Below are 17,769 nucleotides of genomic sequence, written 5' to 3'. Positions count from 1 at the left end.
ATATCAATATTCTAGGAAATCTAAAGTTTCTTATTCATAACTTTCTGTCAGCCAAGGAAAATAACAGCAGCTACTAAATCTTTGAAGAGACAGTGAGAATCCCTAAACGAGATCCTGCATTTTCTCTTCCTTACCAAACCCTGGGTAAGGAAACATTTATCAAGTCTCCTACAAAAAATTATGCCAAAGGTGAAGCTGATATAAGCAACACAGCACCAGGAGCCTGGTTGAGTTGATTTTTATTTTTCTAGGTCTGTGGAAGGGGTGAACACATACAGATGTAAATTAAGCTCTTTCAGTGTGAGTCAAAATATCTTGTCAAATAACATTTAATAGTATCAGTTTGGTCAAGAACAGACAGATTTCATTATTATGTCTGGGGAGTCTGCCTGGAGAAAAGAAAGAGGAATAAATGGAAGCCTCCCTGTTGATTAGTCCAGCTCCTTTTTCTTTTAATTTAAAGCTTCACATTCAGAATCCTCTTGGACACATTGTGTCCCCTAAAAAATTTCTGGGGGTTGAAGGCTGGGTGACAAGCTACAGGTGTTCCTGACACAGATAGAATTGGAAAATTAAATGGGCCAAGGTGTCCTTTGCCTACATGTTTTATAAACATGTCTAAGAACAAAGAGGTGGCAGCCAGTGTATCACTTAGAATCTATTGCAGTATCAGTGAGATAAAGATCTCTACTTCTCAGCGATCTGGGTAACAGCATAAATCACACAATACGGGTAGATTCTGTTCAGGGAGAAGAAAAAAAAATCAGGTATTTTATAGACTGGCCACAAATCAGTAACATAATTCTTTCCTCCACATCACTTCTATTGGTAATATGGTTCCCATAAAGTCTTGTGGAAATCAGTGACATGAATAATAATAATCAGGGATTACAACTGTACTGCAGATATGTGCTTTAGGGAGATGAAAAAGAAATCCTGATGAATACAATCAAAATTCACTCACAGAAAGACACACCTACAAGCACAGTATATAAAAATGCTAATCTGTCATAAAATTACCTCTCTGAATATGTATATAAATTGCAGACAATGCTTTAATCTTCTTCAGGCAAATAATATTGAAAGAAGTTTTTAAAAATATGCACAAAAGTTTCACATACCTGTATGCCCAATTAAAATATTAGCTATGAAGTTAAATGGTAAAAACATAATTTTTTACAAGAATTTCTGTAACCAAGGTAGGATTTCTCATCACAAAAATAACCTGTATATTTGCTGAAAAACAGAATGTCACATTACCATAAGTTAAAACATTTGTCTAAATGTTTTCTTTTTTAATATTATAGTTTCCACAGATAGAGAAATATCTCAATTTTTTTTGTGCTTTTCTTCCACAGAAGTTTTACAAGTGTAACAGGAAAAGTAAGAGAATATAACTCTGGTAGTTACATCTTCCCTATCATCTGCTGAAGTGATATTAATAAATAACTTGTGATAAGTAAAAATAACTATTCTAACATGACTTATAAAGCATTGCTTTATGCAATGTAAGCACATCTGTAAGATATAAAAATTAAATATACTTTTTTAACTATTCAAGGACATTTTACTACTAACTTAATTTGAGTAAGTTAACTGCATTCCTAATATTATGGTGTGAGAATATAACTAGTTGGTTAGATTCCCAAAATATGTTTGGGTCTTCAGTATATGTGGATGATGAGTTCAAATTTTTGCTATATATGGTGGTATTCCTGCATCAAAGCTATTGTTAGGGAAATATGAATTGTATTTCATACAGCATCTCAAAATAATCATCCTTGCATTTATTGCTTGCTCATCATTTAACCTCCAGAACAAGTTTATGATGTTCATATCTATATTCTCCTTAATTAGAAACATCATGGGTGTGTCAACTGAAAGTCAGTGTCCTACTCAAAGTCATAGTAACAGAGCTCCAGTGTGTCCCAGTGCATCTTATCTTTCCACTACACTACACAAATTCTATGACTATAGACAACAAGCACTTTAAAAATTTCACCACACACCATGATGGAAAGAGAAAAATATATGGGACTTGAGAAAATGAGACATTTGGTATTGTGACCCACTAGGCTGTAGTGTATTGAATAGTGTACCCTCAAAATTCATGTCCACCCAGAACCACAGAATGTAAGCTTATTTGTAAATAAGATATTTTCAGACATAATTAGTTAAGATGAGATTATAATGGAGAGAGTAGGTTCTAAATCCAATGACTGGTATCCTTCAAGAAGAGGAGAGGACATACAGAGACACCTATAGGGAGAAGATCATATGAAGATGGAGGGTGTTGTGTCTAAGTCAACAAATGTTAATTGCTGGCAACTACTGGAAGTTAAGGGGGTCACTTGGAACAGATTTCTCTCAGAGCCTGAAGAAAGAAACAAATCTGATGACACTTGATTTTGAACTCTGGCCCCAAGAACTGCGAGAGAATACATTTCTGCTTTCGTAAGCCACTCACTGTGTGGTACTTTGTTATGGCACCCTCAGGAGACTCATACATAGCTGTTTAATCTTTGGTGAATCATTGACTTTCACCAAGGCTTACTTAACTGGAAAACTGACATAGTAACATTTATACATGTGGTAAAAATGTCTCCTAAGCACTTTGTAAATTGTAAAATGCTATGAAAGCATCAGGCATCATTACTGATCAGGGAAGGCAGAGATCAATGAAATTTGGATTAGGCCAAGAACTTGATACTTGAGAAGATGAATAAAATTTGGAAAAAACAAGAGTATTCCAGGTGAGAAAAAAAATATATGAGCAAAAATAGAGGAGAAATGTAGGGGTCACTTTCAAATGACTCAAACATGACAAAGAAATTCTACAGTGTTATAAGTTAAAACTACTCATTTCTCTTTTAAATTGAAAATGCTGAACCAATGAATACTATGTTTCCTGGGTTGCTGTAAAAGATGGCCACAAACTGGGTACTTCAAAATAACAAAAATATATTATCCCACAGTTGTGGAGGCCAGAACTTTGAAATCTGGCATTGCTGTTCTCCTAGACACTGTAGGGAACACTCCTTCCTTGTTTCTTCAAGCTTCTGGTGGCTCCAGGCATTCCTGACTTGTGGCTACATCATTCCATTCTCTGTCTCTATGGTCACATGGCCTCCTTTTCTCTCTCAAATTCATGCCTCACTCTTATGAGGATACTTCTCATTGGATTTAGAGCTCAGTCAGATAACCCAGGATGATCTCCTCATCTCAGGATACTTAACTTAATTATATATGCAAAAACCCTTTCTCTAAATGAGATCCCATTCACAGGTTTTAGGGATGAGCATGCAGACCTATTCTTGGGGTTGCCACCATTCCACTCACTACAATAATTAAGTGTTTGGGGAAAGAAGGAAGCTAAAACACAGGTACACCATTTTAGATAAGATCAATATCACTAATTTGATTTATGTAAACTATCAAGGCTAGCCATAGAATGGGGTATTTATTTGAGATACAGAAGTAATCACTTCATTCTAAAAAACAAAAAGAAGTAAAATCACAATAAACAACTTTTAGACAAAGACCTTATGAGCAGAAAACAAAAAGGGTCAGGTATGTAATTGCCATACATTTTATAACTTTTAATTTTGACCTATATTTTTATTAATTTAATTCTTATTACTTCAGCTCACTTTATTATCTCCTAATCTATTCCCTTTTCTCACATTAAAATTTAGAAACTTCAAAATACTATTTCCCATTAGAGTTAGTTCAGAATCACCTTAATGGAAATCAAACTTCACTAAGAGCCCATGTCTTTTGCTGAGTAATTATTCTTCTTTCCTTTGAGATTTTTAATTTTAAAAACCAATAAAATTAGACATAGTTCTGGATTTAATGCTTTTCCATCATTTAAGTGGCCAGTAGAAGTGTAATAGCAATACCTAAAACAGATAATCCCTTAAATGATTTAAAATTTGCTAAAGCAAATAACAACAAAACACAACTCATGACCTTTTAAAATTCAGATTTATGCTTCTTAATGAAACCCTGTTATTATGTCATATATAGCCTCTTCCCATTTACTTTAAAATATTTCTGCAATGGAGATTCAAAAATACACTATGCTCCTATGTCTAATGAAAAATTCAAATGTGTTTAGGAAAGATATTTAGCTATAATGCAAATAATGTTTCTTAAACAGTTCTAAAAAAGAATCTCTAAACCTCTGCTCCAAACCATATTCAGAAGCATGGGAGTATACCATAGTCAGAACAGGATGGGCCTCTCTATCCTAGTAGGGCTGGATGTCAATATCATTACCAGCAGCAATGATTATCCTTCCTATGAGATGTAGTGAATTTCACCAACAAAACCAAGTACATCAATCAAAGAGGAGCAAGTGGTTATGAGAAAGACTCTCTAGCTCATCTATGTGGCCAAAGAAGAGGCTACAAACTAAACCAAGGACCCCAGAGCCATGAAGCTCTCCTTCTGGATCAACTTTACCATAAGAGTTATTGAGGAATGCTCATCCTACTGTCCAAAATAGACTCTTCATACTAATTTTAAACAAGTGTACTCTTTGCTACATCTCTTGATTTATAAAATGCAAAATGTGTTGCTTTTCTTGAAAATGCAATAGCTAAAAATGTTAGTGCATGTAGGTACATCTGATTATTAGAATGACATATGGCTTGCCATATTGTCTCAAATTACATATAATCTATACTATAACATGTGTATGTGTCCTCAGGGAGTCCTTGAGCTAAGACTCATTAGTACATCTCAGTGAAAAAGAAGATTTTTTATAAAACTACAAAACTGACTCCAATTATGAAAAATCCTGCTTACAATATAAAGGTACTTTTACAAGAAAATTCATGATTCCATGGGGTCTTGACTTTGTGGCAACTAACCAAATGTCTTTCTCTACTATGCTTTATTGTTATTATAATTCAGTAAAATAAATCATTCAGACTATTTAGATTTTTCCCGAAATTTGATTAAAACAATTGAAATTAAAATTTTAGACTAATTTGTAAAAGCAAACTAACAAAATACAGTATTATTTCAAAGCTGAGTTCCATTCAATTTAACACAATTAGCCTTTATTGAACAGCTTTACAAGATATAACATAAACAGACTTACAAGGCAGGTCTGATTTAAGATAGATTACATGAAACTTATAGAAAAATAATTTTCCAAAATTATTAGTTATACCTTATTGTAATTTTTCAACTAAATCCTTTAAATTCAATAAATATTGAATATAAAGAAAATATAGATTAAAAGATATGAATAAGGGACTAAAAGATTGCTACTAGTATTAAAAATTTTTAAGGCTATATGGGAGAATTAGAAAAGATTGCTAAGAACAAAGATGTGACATTAGACACCAACACTAAGATCATCCATGACCTTGTATTCCCAAATACTAAATACAAATGTGAATGTTGGTCAGTAAAGAAAGCTGATAGCAACAAAAAATGATTCATAGTTTTGGAAGGGAGCTCTGTAGATACCCTGGAAAGGAAGACCAATAAGTGGGTCTTAGAGCAAATTAACCCTAAAACATTGCTGGAGGCCAAAGTAACAAAAATTGAAGTTGCCCTACTTCAGGCACATCATGAGGAGGCAGTGCTTTTTGGAAAAGACAATAATGCTGAGAAAAATATAAGGCAGAAGAAAAGGAGAAAGACTAAATAAAAAATAGATTAATTCCATAAAAGAAGCCATAGGCGTGAGTCTATAGAAGCTCAGCATGGCTGTTGAGGACAGGACATTGGGGACATCACTTATTTGTGAGTCACCAGAAGCTAAAGACAACTCAACAGCAAGTAAAACACACACACACACACACACACCTCTCTCAAATATAAAAGAAATAACTGAAAAAGTTCTTAACTGTTATATATATAATCTCTCACTGACTTCTCCACATTCATTAACTACTCAAGCCATCATACGACATCATTCTACTGTAACTTCTCACAAAAGTGCTCTTTGGCCTAACTGTTCCATTTGGGTGTATTTCTTGTTCACTTCTCCCTTTCTCTAGGCTGCTTAGATTCTTCCCTTTCCTACTACCTTCTTTTGTCCATCCTCTCCATGTTCTTCCTGGGTAAAATAAAGATACATGTTTCTAAACATATGACTCCATTTATAAAAAACCAACCTCTTTCATCCCAGCATTAAGTATTTTCAGCATCCTATGGGAATTTCCATTAAAACCTCATATCCAAACATCTAAAACTGAATATCTTTCCTTTTAAACTACCTCATTCTCCAGAGTTTCTGGCATAATATAACCATCCAGGGGGTGAGAAACCTCAGGGTTATTTCAAGCTCTGTCTCTTGCCTTTCTCAGCACACCCAATCAGTTTCTGTACCAGCCCTTTCCTTATGAATGCCTCCTCTGCATTCCATGGCCTGTGCTCTCATGCAGTCCTTTCCTGAGTATTTGCATAGTCCCGTTTCCTTTTTGTCTCAATCCACCCAATATCACGTTTTCTTTACTTCATCTCCCACCCTGTCTGAAAACATATGATGAATTAACACGGTCAAGAGAACAAAGTTCTGAATACACAAGGAGGCACCCCCCCTAAAAAACTGGAATTATCTTCTGGAGGGCAGGTCCCTTGTAGAACGAGTTTTCCCTGTGCAGTTAGTGTACTAGAAATTCATCTGTACCAGTGTATCAGCTAGCACTGTTGTGAGAGGCTGCATTCAGCTTCAGTGAGTTTTTTTGAAGACTCTTTCAATCTGTTTGCCCATTTCATGATAGGTGGTTTATAAGCATACCTGCCCACAGCTTACTATAAGTGCACCTGCCCAGAGCTCACTGAGTGTTCAGCAGTTTTTGACGAAAAACTTCATGATCCCATGGCCCACCCTCCCTATTCACCCAATCTCATCCTGAGTGACCTTTTTTTTATGTTTCTTTAGGTGAAAAAAGTCTTCAGAGGGAAATGTTTTGCTGATGTGGAAGAGTTGAAACAAAAAACAGCAGAAGCACTAAAAGGCATCAAAATCAACGAGTTCAAAAACTGCTTTGAACAGCAGAAAAAACATCTCAATAGGTGTATTTCATCAAATGAAGAAGGTGGCTGAAGTCTAAACATATAAGAATAAATATATAATTTCTTATAAATAAATTCCATTTTGAGCAGGGTCCCCCTCATACATGCATATTTATTATTGACTTTGCCAAAACAGTCTTTTTAGATTTTTTCTCTTACTATGCTCAATAGACTTAACTGAACTTCTTGTACCATTTCTCAGCTATGATGTGGGTGGATATGGCAGAATGGTACACAGCCTTTTTCCTAGTTACTTTCTTGTACTGCAGACATCAAAAAGCAGGAAAGCTGCCTTCACTGGTGTGGCTCAGTGGGTTGGCCATCATCCTGCCAGCTGAAATGTTGCTGGTTCAATCCCTGGGCAGGGCGCATGCCTGGGTTGCAGTCCAGGTCCCCAGTTGGGGCTGTCTGAGAGGCAGCTAACTGACGTTTCTCTGGCACATCAATGTTTCTCTCCCTCTTTCTCCCTCCCTTCCCCTCTCTTTAAAAATAAATGAATAAAATCTTTAAAAAATAAAAAATCAGGAACGTTACCCATCCTGCACTCATTTGCAGCTAGAATATGATTGTTCTATAGCTCCTACCAGTCCAGCACTATGGCACATGGTTTAGAAGGTAGAAGTGATGGAGGCTGCACATGGTAAGTATGCCATGAAGTTTTTCTGGTATAGTTGGTGGTACTAAGAGTATTTTTAGCAGCAGCTTCTCCATATGGCTGGAGGCCTCCTGTTCAAATTCAAGGCCATAATTATGTTGGTAGCCTTGTCATGTGCTATGCTTTTAATTAAGGTCATTTCTGAAAGTTCAACTGAGAGTCTTCTAATAATTATTTTCCTATACTACAGTTATATTCTGCTTGAACAGCTAGAATGGAGTCTGTCCTATACAATTGAATCCTGAAGCTTATACATGCTATTGCCTTGTAAAAGTCCATGTCTTTACTGGAATGTCCCTCCCTTAATTCTTAGTAAGTTTTAACTTACCCTTGAAGGCTTAGGTCATATTTCACCACCTCTAGAAAATATTTCTGTACTTTTTTTGAAGCCAAATAATTGCTTCTTTCTCTGTGGTACTATAGAACTTTGTTAACATTACTAATGTTATAAAGAAATTGTATCATACTTATTTGATAATTTATTTTCCTTATTTGACCATGAGATATTTGTGGGCAAGGAATGTCTTACTCACTTTTGATTCTCTAATGCTCTGGATTTGGTGTATAGCAGAGATTCAGTTAACACTGGTTGAAATGAACTGTAATACACTAAGTAGGAGATAGTGAGTAGAGATTTCACCCTCTAATATATAAGTTGTACAGGGCCAAAAGGGGAAAATATCTGAGGGCTACAAATTTATAAGTAGAAGACATTAACTATAGTTGGGAACTGGACTGAAGATAAGTGAGATATGATTTTAAGTATTAAAAGATGGCTACAATTTGACCATATGAAGAAGACAAGAAGGCAATTTAAGCTTGAAAGTGAAGAAGTTTAAGGGGAAGAGGTGAGGAATGCAGAAAAATCAGCTGGTGGATTGAAAAAAAAAAAACCTGAACAGAGGTTTTGTATAGGGTTGTTGTAACAGATGTGTCATGAGAAAAGGTAGGAATCAGCTTGGAATAGCCTGATGGGAGCCTTGCTCAAGGAGTGTGAGGTTGTTTTTTTTGTTTGTTCGTTTTTGTTTTTTGTTTTTTTGTTTTGATAAGTAAGAGTGATTCCTTGAAGGTTTAAAGAAGAAGCACATTTTACAAAGCTAGCTAGGGAACTGAGTGATCTGGGAGTCACTTTCTTTCTTAGGTTGATATTTTTTAAGAAAAATAAAACTAAAACTATTTTAAGGGTAAGTAAACTCAGATGTCCAATGTTTGTTTGGATTATAAAAATATCCCAAAGTTCACAGCAGAGCTCTTTGTATTAAATCTAGGTCTCTTTTGCTCATATTAAGTTATAATTCTCAAAACATTATGAGAAGGATCATACTGCATGCTTCATCACCCATATTCTAAAGATGCTAAGCCCTTATCAGGCTAAAAGAAATAGCTTAGAAAAGAAAAATTGTGTGGGTTTTCACCCAACTTTCATTTATAAAAATAATAAACTCTGAAATATCAAAAATTTTAAAGCTTGTCCTTAAAAACTTTGGCCCATTACTACATACGATAAATCATGTAGCTAACTTTGAACTTACCCGTCCTGCGTAGTGCATAATAGTGAATGCCGTGCCTTGATCTTTGAGGGCGACATTCCCATTTCCATCCTTCATAGGGGAATATATTGCATTTGTATTTGAGGATTCAAGGAGACTTTGTAGCTTTCTGGGAAGATTTGTTTCCATTGACCAAATCATTTGACTTTCTTCATCCAATAAGGAGAGAAATCCAGATGGCTTCTGAAAGTTAAGAATATTTTTCTTCTATTACTCAATTTGGTATTTTTGTTATTCATGAATGCCTATTTATATTTTCATTATTTCATATAAGGCACTCAGAAAATGAATGTCTTTACTTTAAATACACATCTATTTTAGCTCACAGTTGGAGTCTCAAAACTCTGATGTAATGTAGGCCCTTAATAGTATTTATTGATTAGAAGAATGAGTAAAAAATAAAAGAGTATAGTTTAATGCCATTAAAACACTAGAGTTATTTAAAAGCCTAGTCTTATCTCAAAAATAACATTTCCAGCTACATAAAAGTTGTAATTCTTCTTGACTTATAACCTATATCAAACACTTACTGTTTATGGTGGACAAATAACTTATCAAAGACCAAAACCTACAGAGATGTTAAGTCATAAAAATTCTGACAAAATCTCACTCAGCAGGAAGTAGAAATGACTCTATGATATTCCAATACCTAGATGTAGAAGAAAAGAAAATTTGAAGCTATAACTTATAAAATTCAAATTAGAAGTCCGATAGTTTACTGATGCCAAACAAGGAAAATAAAGTCATACAGTAGGCAACCATATAATATTTATCTTACATGAAGGAAAAGGCTGCTTAAAAACTTCCCAACTTCTAATATTGCATCCTCCCAGACACCAAACACAATTCTGTTCATGTGGTTTACCCATTAACTGAATAACTTTTTACCCAGTGCTGTGTTGCTTATCTTTTCTTTCCAAGGAAAACTTTCTGTTGACATGTTTTAAAATAAGGTACGTTTTATCATTTACTTACACTATTCTGTCACACATTGTATCTTAATTCTTTACATAGACTTGGTGTGCTTTTTGCAGTGTGAATACTATAAAAAATAATACTTCTCTTCTGAAGAGATCTATATTGACCCTTATAGCAATTTCAGTTTGTATTTTGACTTGAGGTAATCAAATAATACTGCCACCAGCCTTTCCTGATGTTATTTATTGGAAAATAGAGAGTTATTTCTATGTGTCATAAATATTTTAGTTATTTTATGCCTTTCAGAGTCTCCTGCTTGGACTAAAGAAAATCCAAAACTGTATATATTGTTGTCTGAGGTCTGCAGAGTTGAGATCATTCTGGTGCCACCCATAGGGAACAAAGGTTGAAAGTGCCAGACATGGGAAGAACCCCCATCTGGTGGAGGTGCACTCACCAGAAGATGCCCTTTTGGAGCTATCCAGCAGCTATGAGGGCCATCTCTAGAATGAGCAGCCAATAGCCTCCCCAGGAAGGAAAGAGAGGAAGAACTAATGAGATGGAAATGGCACTATGAAAGAATTGGAAATGCCTGCAAAAAGCAAATTCACCCACTTTGGCAAATTACCTAGCACACCTGGAGAGACATTTCATGCCAACACAAAAATGCCTTTCAATAAAGAAATTTGAAGGAGAAAGTTCATTATAAGGAATGTTATCCTAGCAGGCAGTTCTGCATGATACATCATAAGAATCTCACTGTGGCCAGAGACCCCATAAAGAGTAACCACAAAGAGCCCAGAGGTTAAATAATTAAAAATATATATAAGTAAGAAAATCTAAAAAATGAAAAGAAAAAATATGTGTAAGTATACACATGGATGAGGAGAGGCCTTAAAAGAAAAGAGTCGATGTAAAAAGTTTGTTGAGGACTGGTCCTGTCTGGGATATTTAAAAAATCAAAAATTCTTTATTTCAATTGATAGCAACTTCTTTCCTGAAAAGGAAGTAAAATGGTGACATTATAATACCAGAAAGCATTCCTTCATCTGTCAATTTGAGCACTTACACATACCCACAGGCAAACATACACAGAAGCACATACAGAATACAGTGGAAGGATAAAAGGGATATTCAAAGATTGTGTGAAAGTGTGTGCACATTTCAGAGGCAGTGAAAGACCTCTACTTTGGAGGTGGGAATCTCTATTCATTTGATAATGCCTTACATGGATGTTTTGGTAAATCAAAGATAAAGATACAATTAGTTTAAGGGAAGTAATTGATACAAAAAGTGCTAAAGCACTCTGCTCCAAAAGCAAGATGATATTTTGCAAGCAAGAGGTGGTTGGTTACCAACAAGATATATTTTTAAAACATTATAATTTGTATTGTCTCTAAGCATTTTAAAGTTTGTATGTATTGAATTTTCTGAACATTTGATACAAAGCCATGAAAGAATGGTTATAATCAAACTAACTGATTTGGAAAACTTAAAGTTTCTGAAGAAAACAGAACATGGAGAAATAAGTCATATAAAAGGATCAATGGCCTTTCAATTTCTTTTGAAGACTTAGAGGACACTGAGTTATTCTTCTGGAAGTGAAAGATTATCATATGAAATTTCACTCTAACAACAAAAAGCAGCAATACTGACAGTGTGAAGAACTGTACTAGACACTTGGAGAATTTGGAAAGAATATGGACTGATCCCTCCCCTCAAGGATATAGGACAAATATGTGTTCATTGAAATATAAATGTGGCCTATGCAGAAGTTAAAATGTTTATGAGTATTAGAGGATTAGGGATTGCTAGAAAGGAAACAATAAGCTTGTTCTGTATTGTAGGGTATATACTTGCCTGATATACAGACGTACATATTTCACCCTATACTTGGTATACTTTTTCATTTCATTTTTATGACTATCAAAGTGAAGCAGCAGCCAGAAATGTCCACTTTCATTTTTAGCTTATACTGGTAAGGGCCCTCCTAGTGGCATGATCATTCCAAAGATGCAACCTCAGGGGTGAAAGTCAAAGAGCTAGAAGAAGGAATGTCATTCTGCTGACCATTGTAAGCGGTCAAGGATATAGCAGTAAACAAGAATGAGGATGGTGGTACCTGAAGCTTTCCATAAACAGTTAAGTATATATTGTTGCCAGTTTGAAGATATTTTTTAACTCTCAAATAAATTATGTACTACATGTGTTATAATAAGGGAGGGTTTTCTGGAGGAAGGGGGCTTCTTATGTAATTTTAAAAATGTCGACAAGTTGGTAGCAGAACAACAGCATTTTACAATATTAGGAAATACATAAAATATAATTTATAAGTCTACTGTTTCATTTATGGAAATAAATGGGTAGAAAATTGAATAGTATGCTCTTCAGTAACTGAATGTTATCAGTTTTAAACAATATTGATATGTTTTAGAAATATTATAGGTAAAGCTACATAATGCTTTCCTATATTAGCACATAGGGATTCCTGTTTATATGATAGATTTTTGTTTATATAATACAAATACTGAGACCGAGATTCTTGCATTGTGAGGTAGAAAAAAAGATAAGTATAAGCCCCTAAAGATATTCTAAGATTATATGTATGCACATGTGTTTTTCTGTCAGTTTTTTCATACTTAAATTTAGAAACTGAAAATAAAATATTCTGTTAAATTTATTTTATGATCTTTTGAGTCTTACATATTACTTTATAATATGTTAATTTTGATCATTGGGCATTTGTAACTATGCCAAAAGGAGAGTTTAGCAATAAATGCTAAATATTTTTATAACAGAATGATTTAATATATCTTATCCTTTCAATGAACTGGTAATCTTTTAAATGCTCCTTCAGAAAAGGTAACTTGTGCTCCTCTGTTGGCTTTGAAAGATTATAAATACATAGCAGAGTTTCACATAGAAAGATATGTCAAAAATAAGACCCCTTGAAAGAAAATCATTTGTCTCTAGCATATTTAAATGCATGTATTCTGTAAAGTCACTAATTACATTATATGAATACCTGGAAAAAAAAATCCAAAACTCCAGTCTGGTTACTAGGAGAATAAGCTGTTTCCATGGTAACTCCTTCTTGTACACATTCTGTTTGCTCCTGTAGAAAAAGCACTTCATTGATATAGTGGTGTATCTTCTCATTGGTCATGTTGACACAAAGCTATTGTGGAGAAAAAGAAAATAATTCACATGATAATATGGCCATGCAGATCCACTCTATGAAATATTAACTCAAGAACATTCAACACCAATTAGTCTATCGAGATAAACCATTATAGTATTGCCTGAGAAGCCAAAATAAGGAGTCTCACTTGATATTGTTGCCTTCATATGGCCTGACTATTCAATTTAAAGTACGTTAAAAATAACAAGTATAAGTATAACATTAACTTAAAACCTGCAGTCTAAAATATATTTGAGGATTTAAAAAATATTGCCAAAAGAAAATATTTGGCCTTTAGTCAACAAGTGAAGATAAAAGCTGGATTGACTGTGAGACCCCAGAGAAAGAAAAAGGATTTGTTGTCTCCTCATTTCTGTTGCAAGTTAACATGATCAGGAGAACACGGGTTTCTTTCAGAAAGAATAACTGATCTAAGCATGCTATTGCAGAAATTATGTCCTTCATCCAAAAATTTTTTTACATTCCTCCAACTGTTATTTTTCTCTATTCCCATCAGGAAACAAATGTTATTTTTTAATATTGAATTTTTTAATTTCTGAATTAAAAAATTATCTTAAAATATTTTTAAAAAACCAAACCTAATCTGAATAAAATCTTGCTTCCTTCTAGGCTATTCTCCTACTTTTCTGCTTTCTTTTATAACAACAACACAACAAAAAAACCTCAAAAGAGTTGTCTTTTCTTATCTCAAATTCCACTCCTCCTCAATATTGAAACCACTCTAATACAATATTTTCCCCATGGACACCAAATTTGCTTTTTTTAAAAGTCACTAGTGATGTGTGCAATTCTAAATTCAATGCTCAATTCTCCGTGTTCATTTTCTTCGACCTCCCTGCTGTATGTGACAGTCATCGCTCTACTTCCGTGGAGCACTGTCTCACCTGTCTTCCAGGACATCACTCTCTTTTGACCTCCTGCCTCACTGGCCACTCCTACTATGTCTCTTTCTCTGACTCCATCCTGGTATTCCAGGGCTCGGTCTTTGAGTCTGTGTCTTCTCTATCTACACCCATTTCTTTAACACACTCATTTAGTCTCACAGACCACCATGATCCCCCATCTGCACCCTACCCACTGTTATACTAGGTAACACTTAAAAATCACTTAGAAATTTTTAGAATTTGGTAATTCACTGAAAATAATTAAAGGTGAGTAATTTATATAAATTAAAATTACTGATGAAACATTTTAACAAGAAAATCAGATATTTGTAAAAGGAACAATATCTAGGATTATATTTAATGTAAAATGTGCTGTCATAAAGAAAAGGCCAAAGCGTTTGTAAATCACACAAGACTGGACCACCCTGGGTTTCTCCTTTCCACGTAACCAGAGTTTTCTCCAAGTCTGGTGTCTTCATAACACCTATTACATAGAAGTAGAAGCTCATCCTACATATTCCTGTCCATAACTGGGAGATCATGGCTTCTCTCTAGGACGTATAAGAGCAGGCCTTATGCTTCAGCTTCCAATCAGTGAGCCAAGTCACTTTCTCAAATGACCAGCACCAGAAAGGCTTTAATTCTCAAATGACCAGCACCAGAAAGGCTTTAATTCTTCATGTGGCCTCTGTGCCTGTTCATAAGGGTGTGGCTTATGAATTAAGAATGAATTAAGGATAACGTGTACATAGGAAAAAGAGCCATTTTTCTCACAGATTGAGCTATTTGGAAGGGTAGGAATTTATAGGTCTCTAGGGACACAAAGGTCACAGCTGGAAATTTTCTCAGGGAAGATGCAAACACATTAGAGTGTAGGGCTGTGGTCAGAAAATAGGAGTTTGTCCTGAAACAGGCATGCTATGCTGTGAAGTGCTAGTCTTTATTTCTTGCCAGGGCCAGAATTTTTTGAGTAGGTATTGAAAGCTCATATGTCTTCAGTAATGGGGCAATTGGAGAAGGGCAGGACTGTAGGCACCGGGGTGACCTTGGCAAGAGCTGGACAGCCGAAACTCAGAGGCTTTTGTGATCTAATCTACTAAAAATATTTCCATAATGAACGTATGTCAATGTTTCATTATTAATATAATAGGTGGAGAATAATCAATAAAGAAGAAATTTACTAAATAAAAATTTTAAATAGTAACTATATTAAAAATAAGACATAAATTGCATATCTTGACACCCAAAAAATAACAAAAACAGTGCTTAGCTCCAGGTCAGAAAATGACTTTTGCATCTCTGCTTCACAGTGAAAAAATTGTTTCTATAAATTTGGAGATAAATTAATGTCTGTAGATTGAATTAGCTTCTCTATTGCACTCTATTACAAAATATAATCTAAGTTAAAAGTAAAATATGAACATGTCACATTGGTTCTGTCTTGGATGGCATTTTGAAACCTTAAAAGAAATGAGAGAATTTCCTTCAATGCATAATCACCCTGCGTCATCATCTTCTTCCTACTTTAATTTTCTTCCTTCTAACTAATATGGTCAGTAGTTATAGAACTTTTCCTTTCTACCCTGTGACAAGTACATTTTATGGGTAATACAAATATCTAGAAGTTCTTTATATTTAAAGCTAACTGTTTCTTAAACTCATATTTCCACTGATCAATTCTATGAATATAGAAAGTATTAAGACTATAGTCCACTCATCTACAGATGGGCACTTAGGTTGTAGCAGAAAGAAAGAAGGAACTCCAACCATTTGCAACAACATGGATGGAACTAGAGAGAATTATGCTTAGCGAAATAAGCCAGGTAACGAACGAAAAATACCTTATGATATCACCTATTACAGGAGACTAATGAACAACACAAACAAACAAGCAAAATTGAACCAGAGGGCATAAGCCTATGATCTCATTGCCTGAGTGTGGTCTGTATGTATAGGCCTCACTTAATCCTGTTTGCATCGCTGCCTCCTGAGACTCAATGGTTTGGCTGAACTAAGTGGCTGGGTTGGTGAAAAATCGAGTGGTCTGTGGGCTTCACTATAAAACTGGTTTCTCTTTTCTATCTTAATGGCTTGGACAGAAAGGGCCCAGAGGTCTGAAAGGGGGGAAATCTAAAATATCCCCTTCAGTCCAAACTAAGTATAGTGGGCAAAAGAGTTTTGGACAGGTGTGATGTGCCTGGCACCCCTTCCTCCAAAGAAGCCCTTTTTGTCCCTAATGTGGGACATTGGAAAATTAATACCTGCCTTTTGTCATCTAGTGGTTATGGATTGAATGATGCCTTTAACCCTGTTGCCAAATCTGTTGCCCCCAGAATACAACAAGGATGCCAGCCTGTTAAACCAAGCATGCCATTGTCTGGGGACAGCCAACTGACCTGGAGTCTGCACGATCCTTCCACATGTGGGAAGGCCACCCTCCCCTCCACACCCCCACTCTTATTAGGGATGTCTGGAGCCAAGGGTAGGTAGGATGATGACCATGCCCAGCTTGAAGCAGCTAGAGGATCACGAGACCTTTGACCATTGTCTTTTATAAGATTATAAAGGGTCTTAAGTCTGAGTGGGGGTGGTATTTTTTATTGTTATAAAAAATTAATTAATTAACTATTACTTTTTTAAAGCACAATATAGGAAAGGATGAAGCCAGAGAACTTGTATGCATGACCCATGGGCATGGACTGGGGGTGGGGGTGGGATGGCTGGGGGAGGGGGTGTGTTGGGCAGAGGGGACCAAAGGGGAAAAAATTGGAACTATTGTAACAATATAATCAATAAAATATACTTAAAAAAAAGACTATAGTCACTTCAGGTGAAAACTATATACTATACAGAAAATTTAACCTTACATGCTTGGTTGTTAAGGCAAATACAAATGAATATAAATATAGTCTAAGAAATTCTGTACATTATAGCTAGCAAAAGGAAGGACAGAATTCAGTATTTAAATGTCACATGAAATATATTTACTTCTTTGTAACTGATACAGTAGTGTAGCATATTCATTTTCTTGTGTTGTTCCATCAAAACTAAGTGATATTAGTATATCAATAACTGTGTTTATCTGCAGGAATAAGTCTGGAAAGACAAATCATTTTCTATAAAACCATGTAGCATTTGTCCACAGTAGTATCCCCATTGAGAAAGGAAAACATTTAATTGTTGCTCTCATTTTAATCCCAAAATCTAAAACAGAAAGTTCTGAAAATTGTTGTTAGAGGGAAAAAAATGGAAAGTTTAAAAATTAGTTCACTGACTTTAAAAAATAAATTTTTAAAAATTTTAGGGTGTTCCCCTAATCTAATACTATGTTAAAGTCCTTTAATGCTTAAGTAATTTTGTTACTAAAGATTAATAAAGATTGTTAAAATGTGGGGTAAAATATTTACAGAAAATAAGACTCCATTATGTGATAATGTACAGAAACTGTACAAATATATGTACAGAAAGTTAATGACTATTATAGAATGAAACAATTGGATCAGATTCTCTTTGAGTATA

The 17,769-nt window shown here is 34.8% G+C and overlaps 1 protein-coding gene across 1 annotated transcript in view; it reads right to left on the bottom strand.

Moving 5' to 3' along the window:
- The window catches only part of MYO16 (myosin XVI), a 654,868-nt gene that overhangs the window by 196,633 nt on the left and 440,466 nt on the right, over nucleotides 1-17,769 (bottom strand). The window contains exons 23-24 of the mRNA XM_090257968.1: nucleotides 13,190-13,342; nucleotides 9,229-9,429 (exon numbers count right to left, since the gene is read on the bottom strand). Of these exons, the coding sequence (XP_090114094.1) occupies nucleotides 9,229-9,429; nucleotides 13,190-13,342 (354 nt within the window). The remainder of the gene's footprint in view (nucleotides 1-9,228; nucleotides 9,430-13,189; nucleotides 13,343-17,769) is intronic.

This window comes from Furipterus horrens, unplaced genomic scaffold (genome assembly GCF_987537825.1).
Source record: "Furipterus horrens unplaced genomic scaffold, mFurHor1.1.pri manual_scaffold_12, whole genome shotgun sequence".
In the NCBI taxonomy this organism is placed as follows: domain Eukaryota; kingdom Metazoa; phylum Chordata; class Mammalia; order Chiroptera; family Furipteridae; genus Furipterus; species Furipterus horrens.
This window is presented reverse-complemented; position numbering and strand designations above follow the sequence as displayed.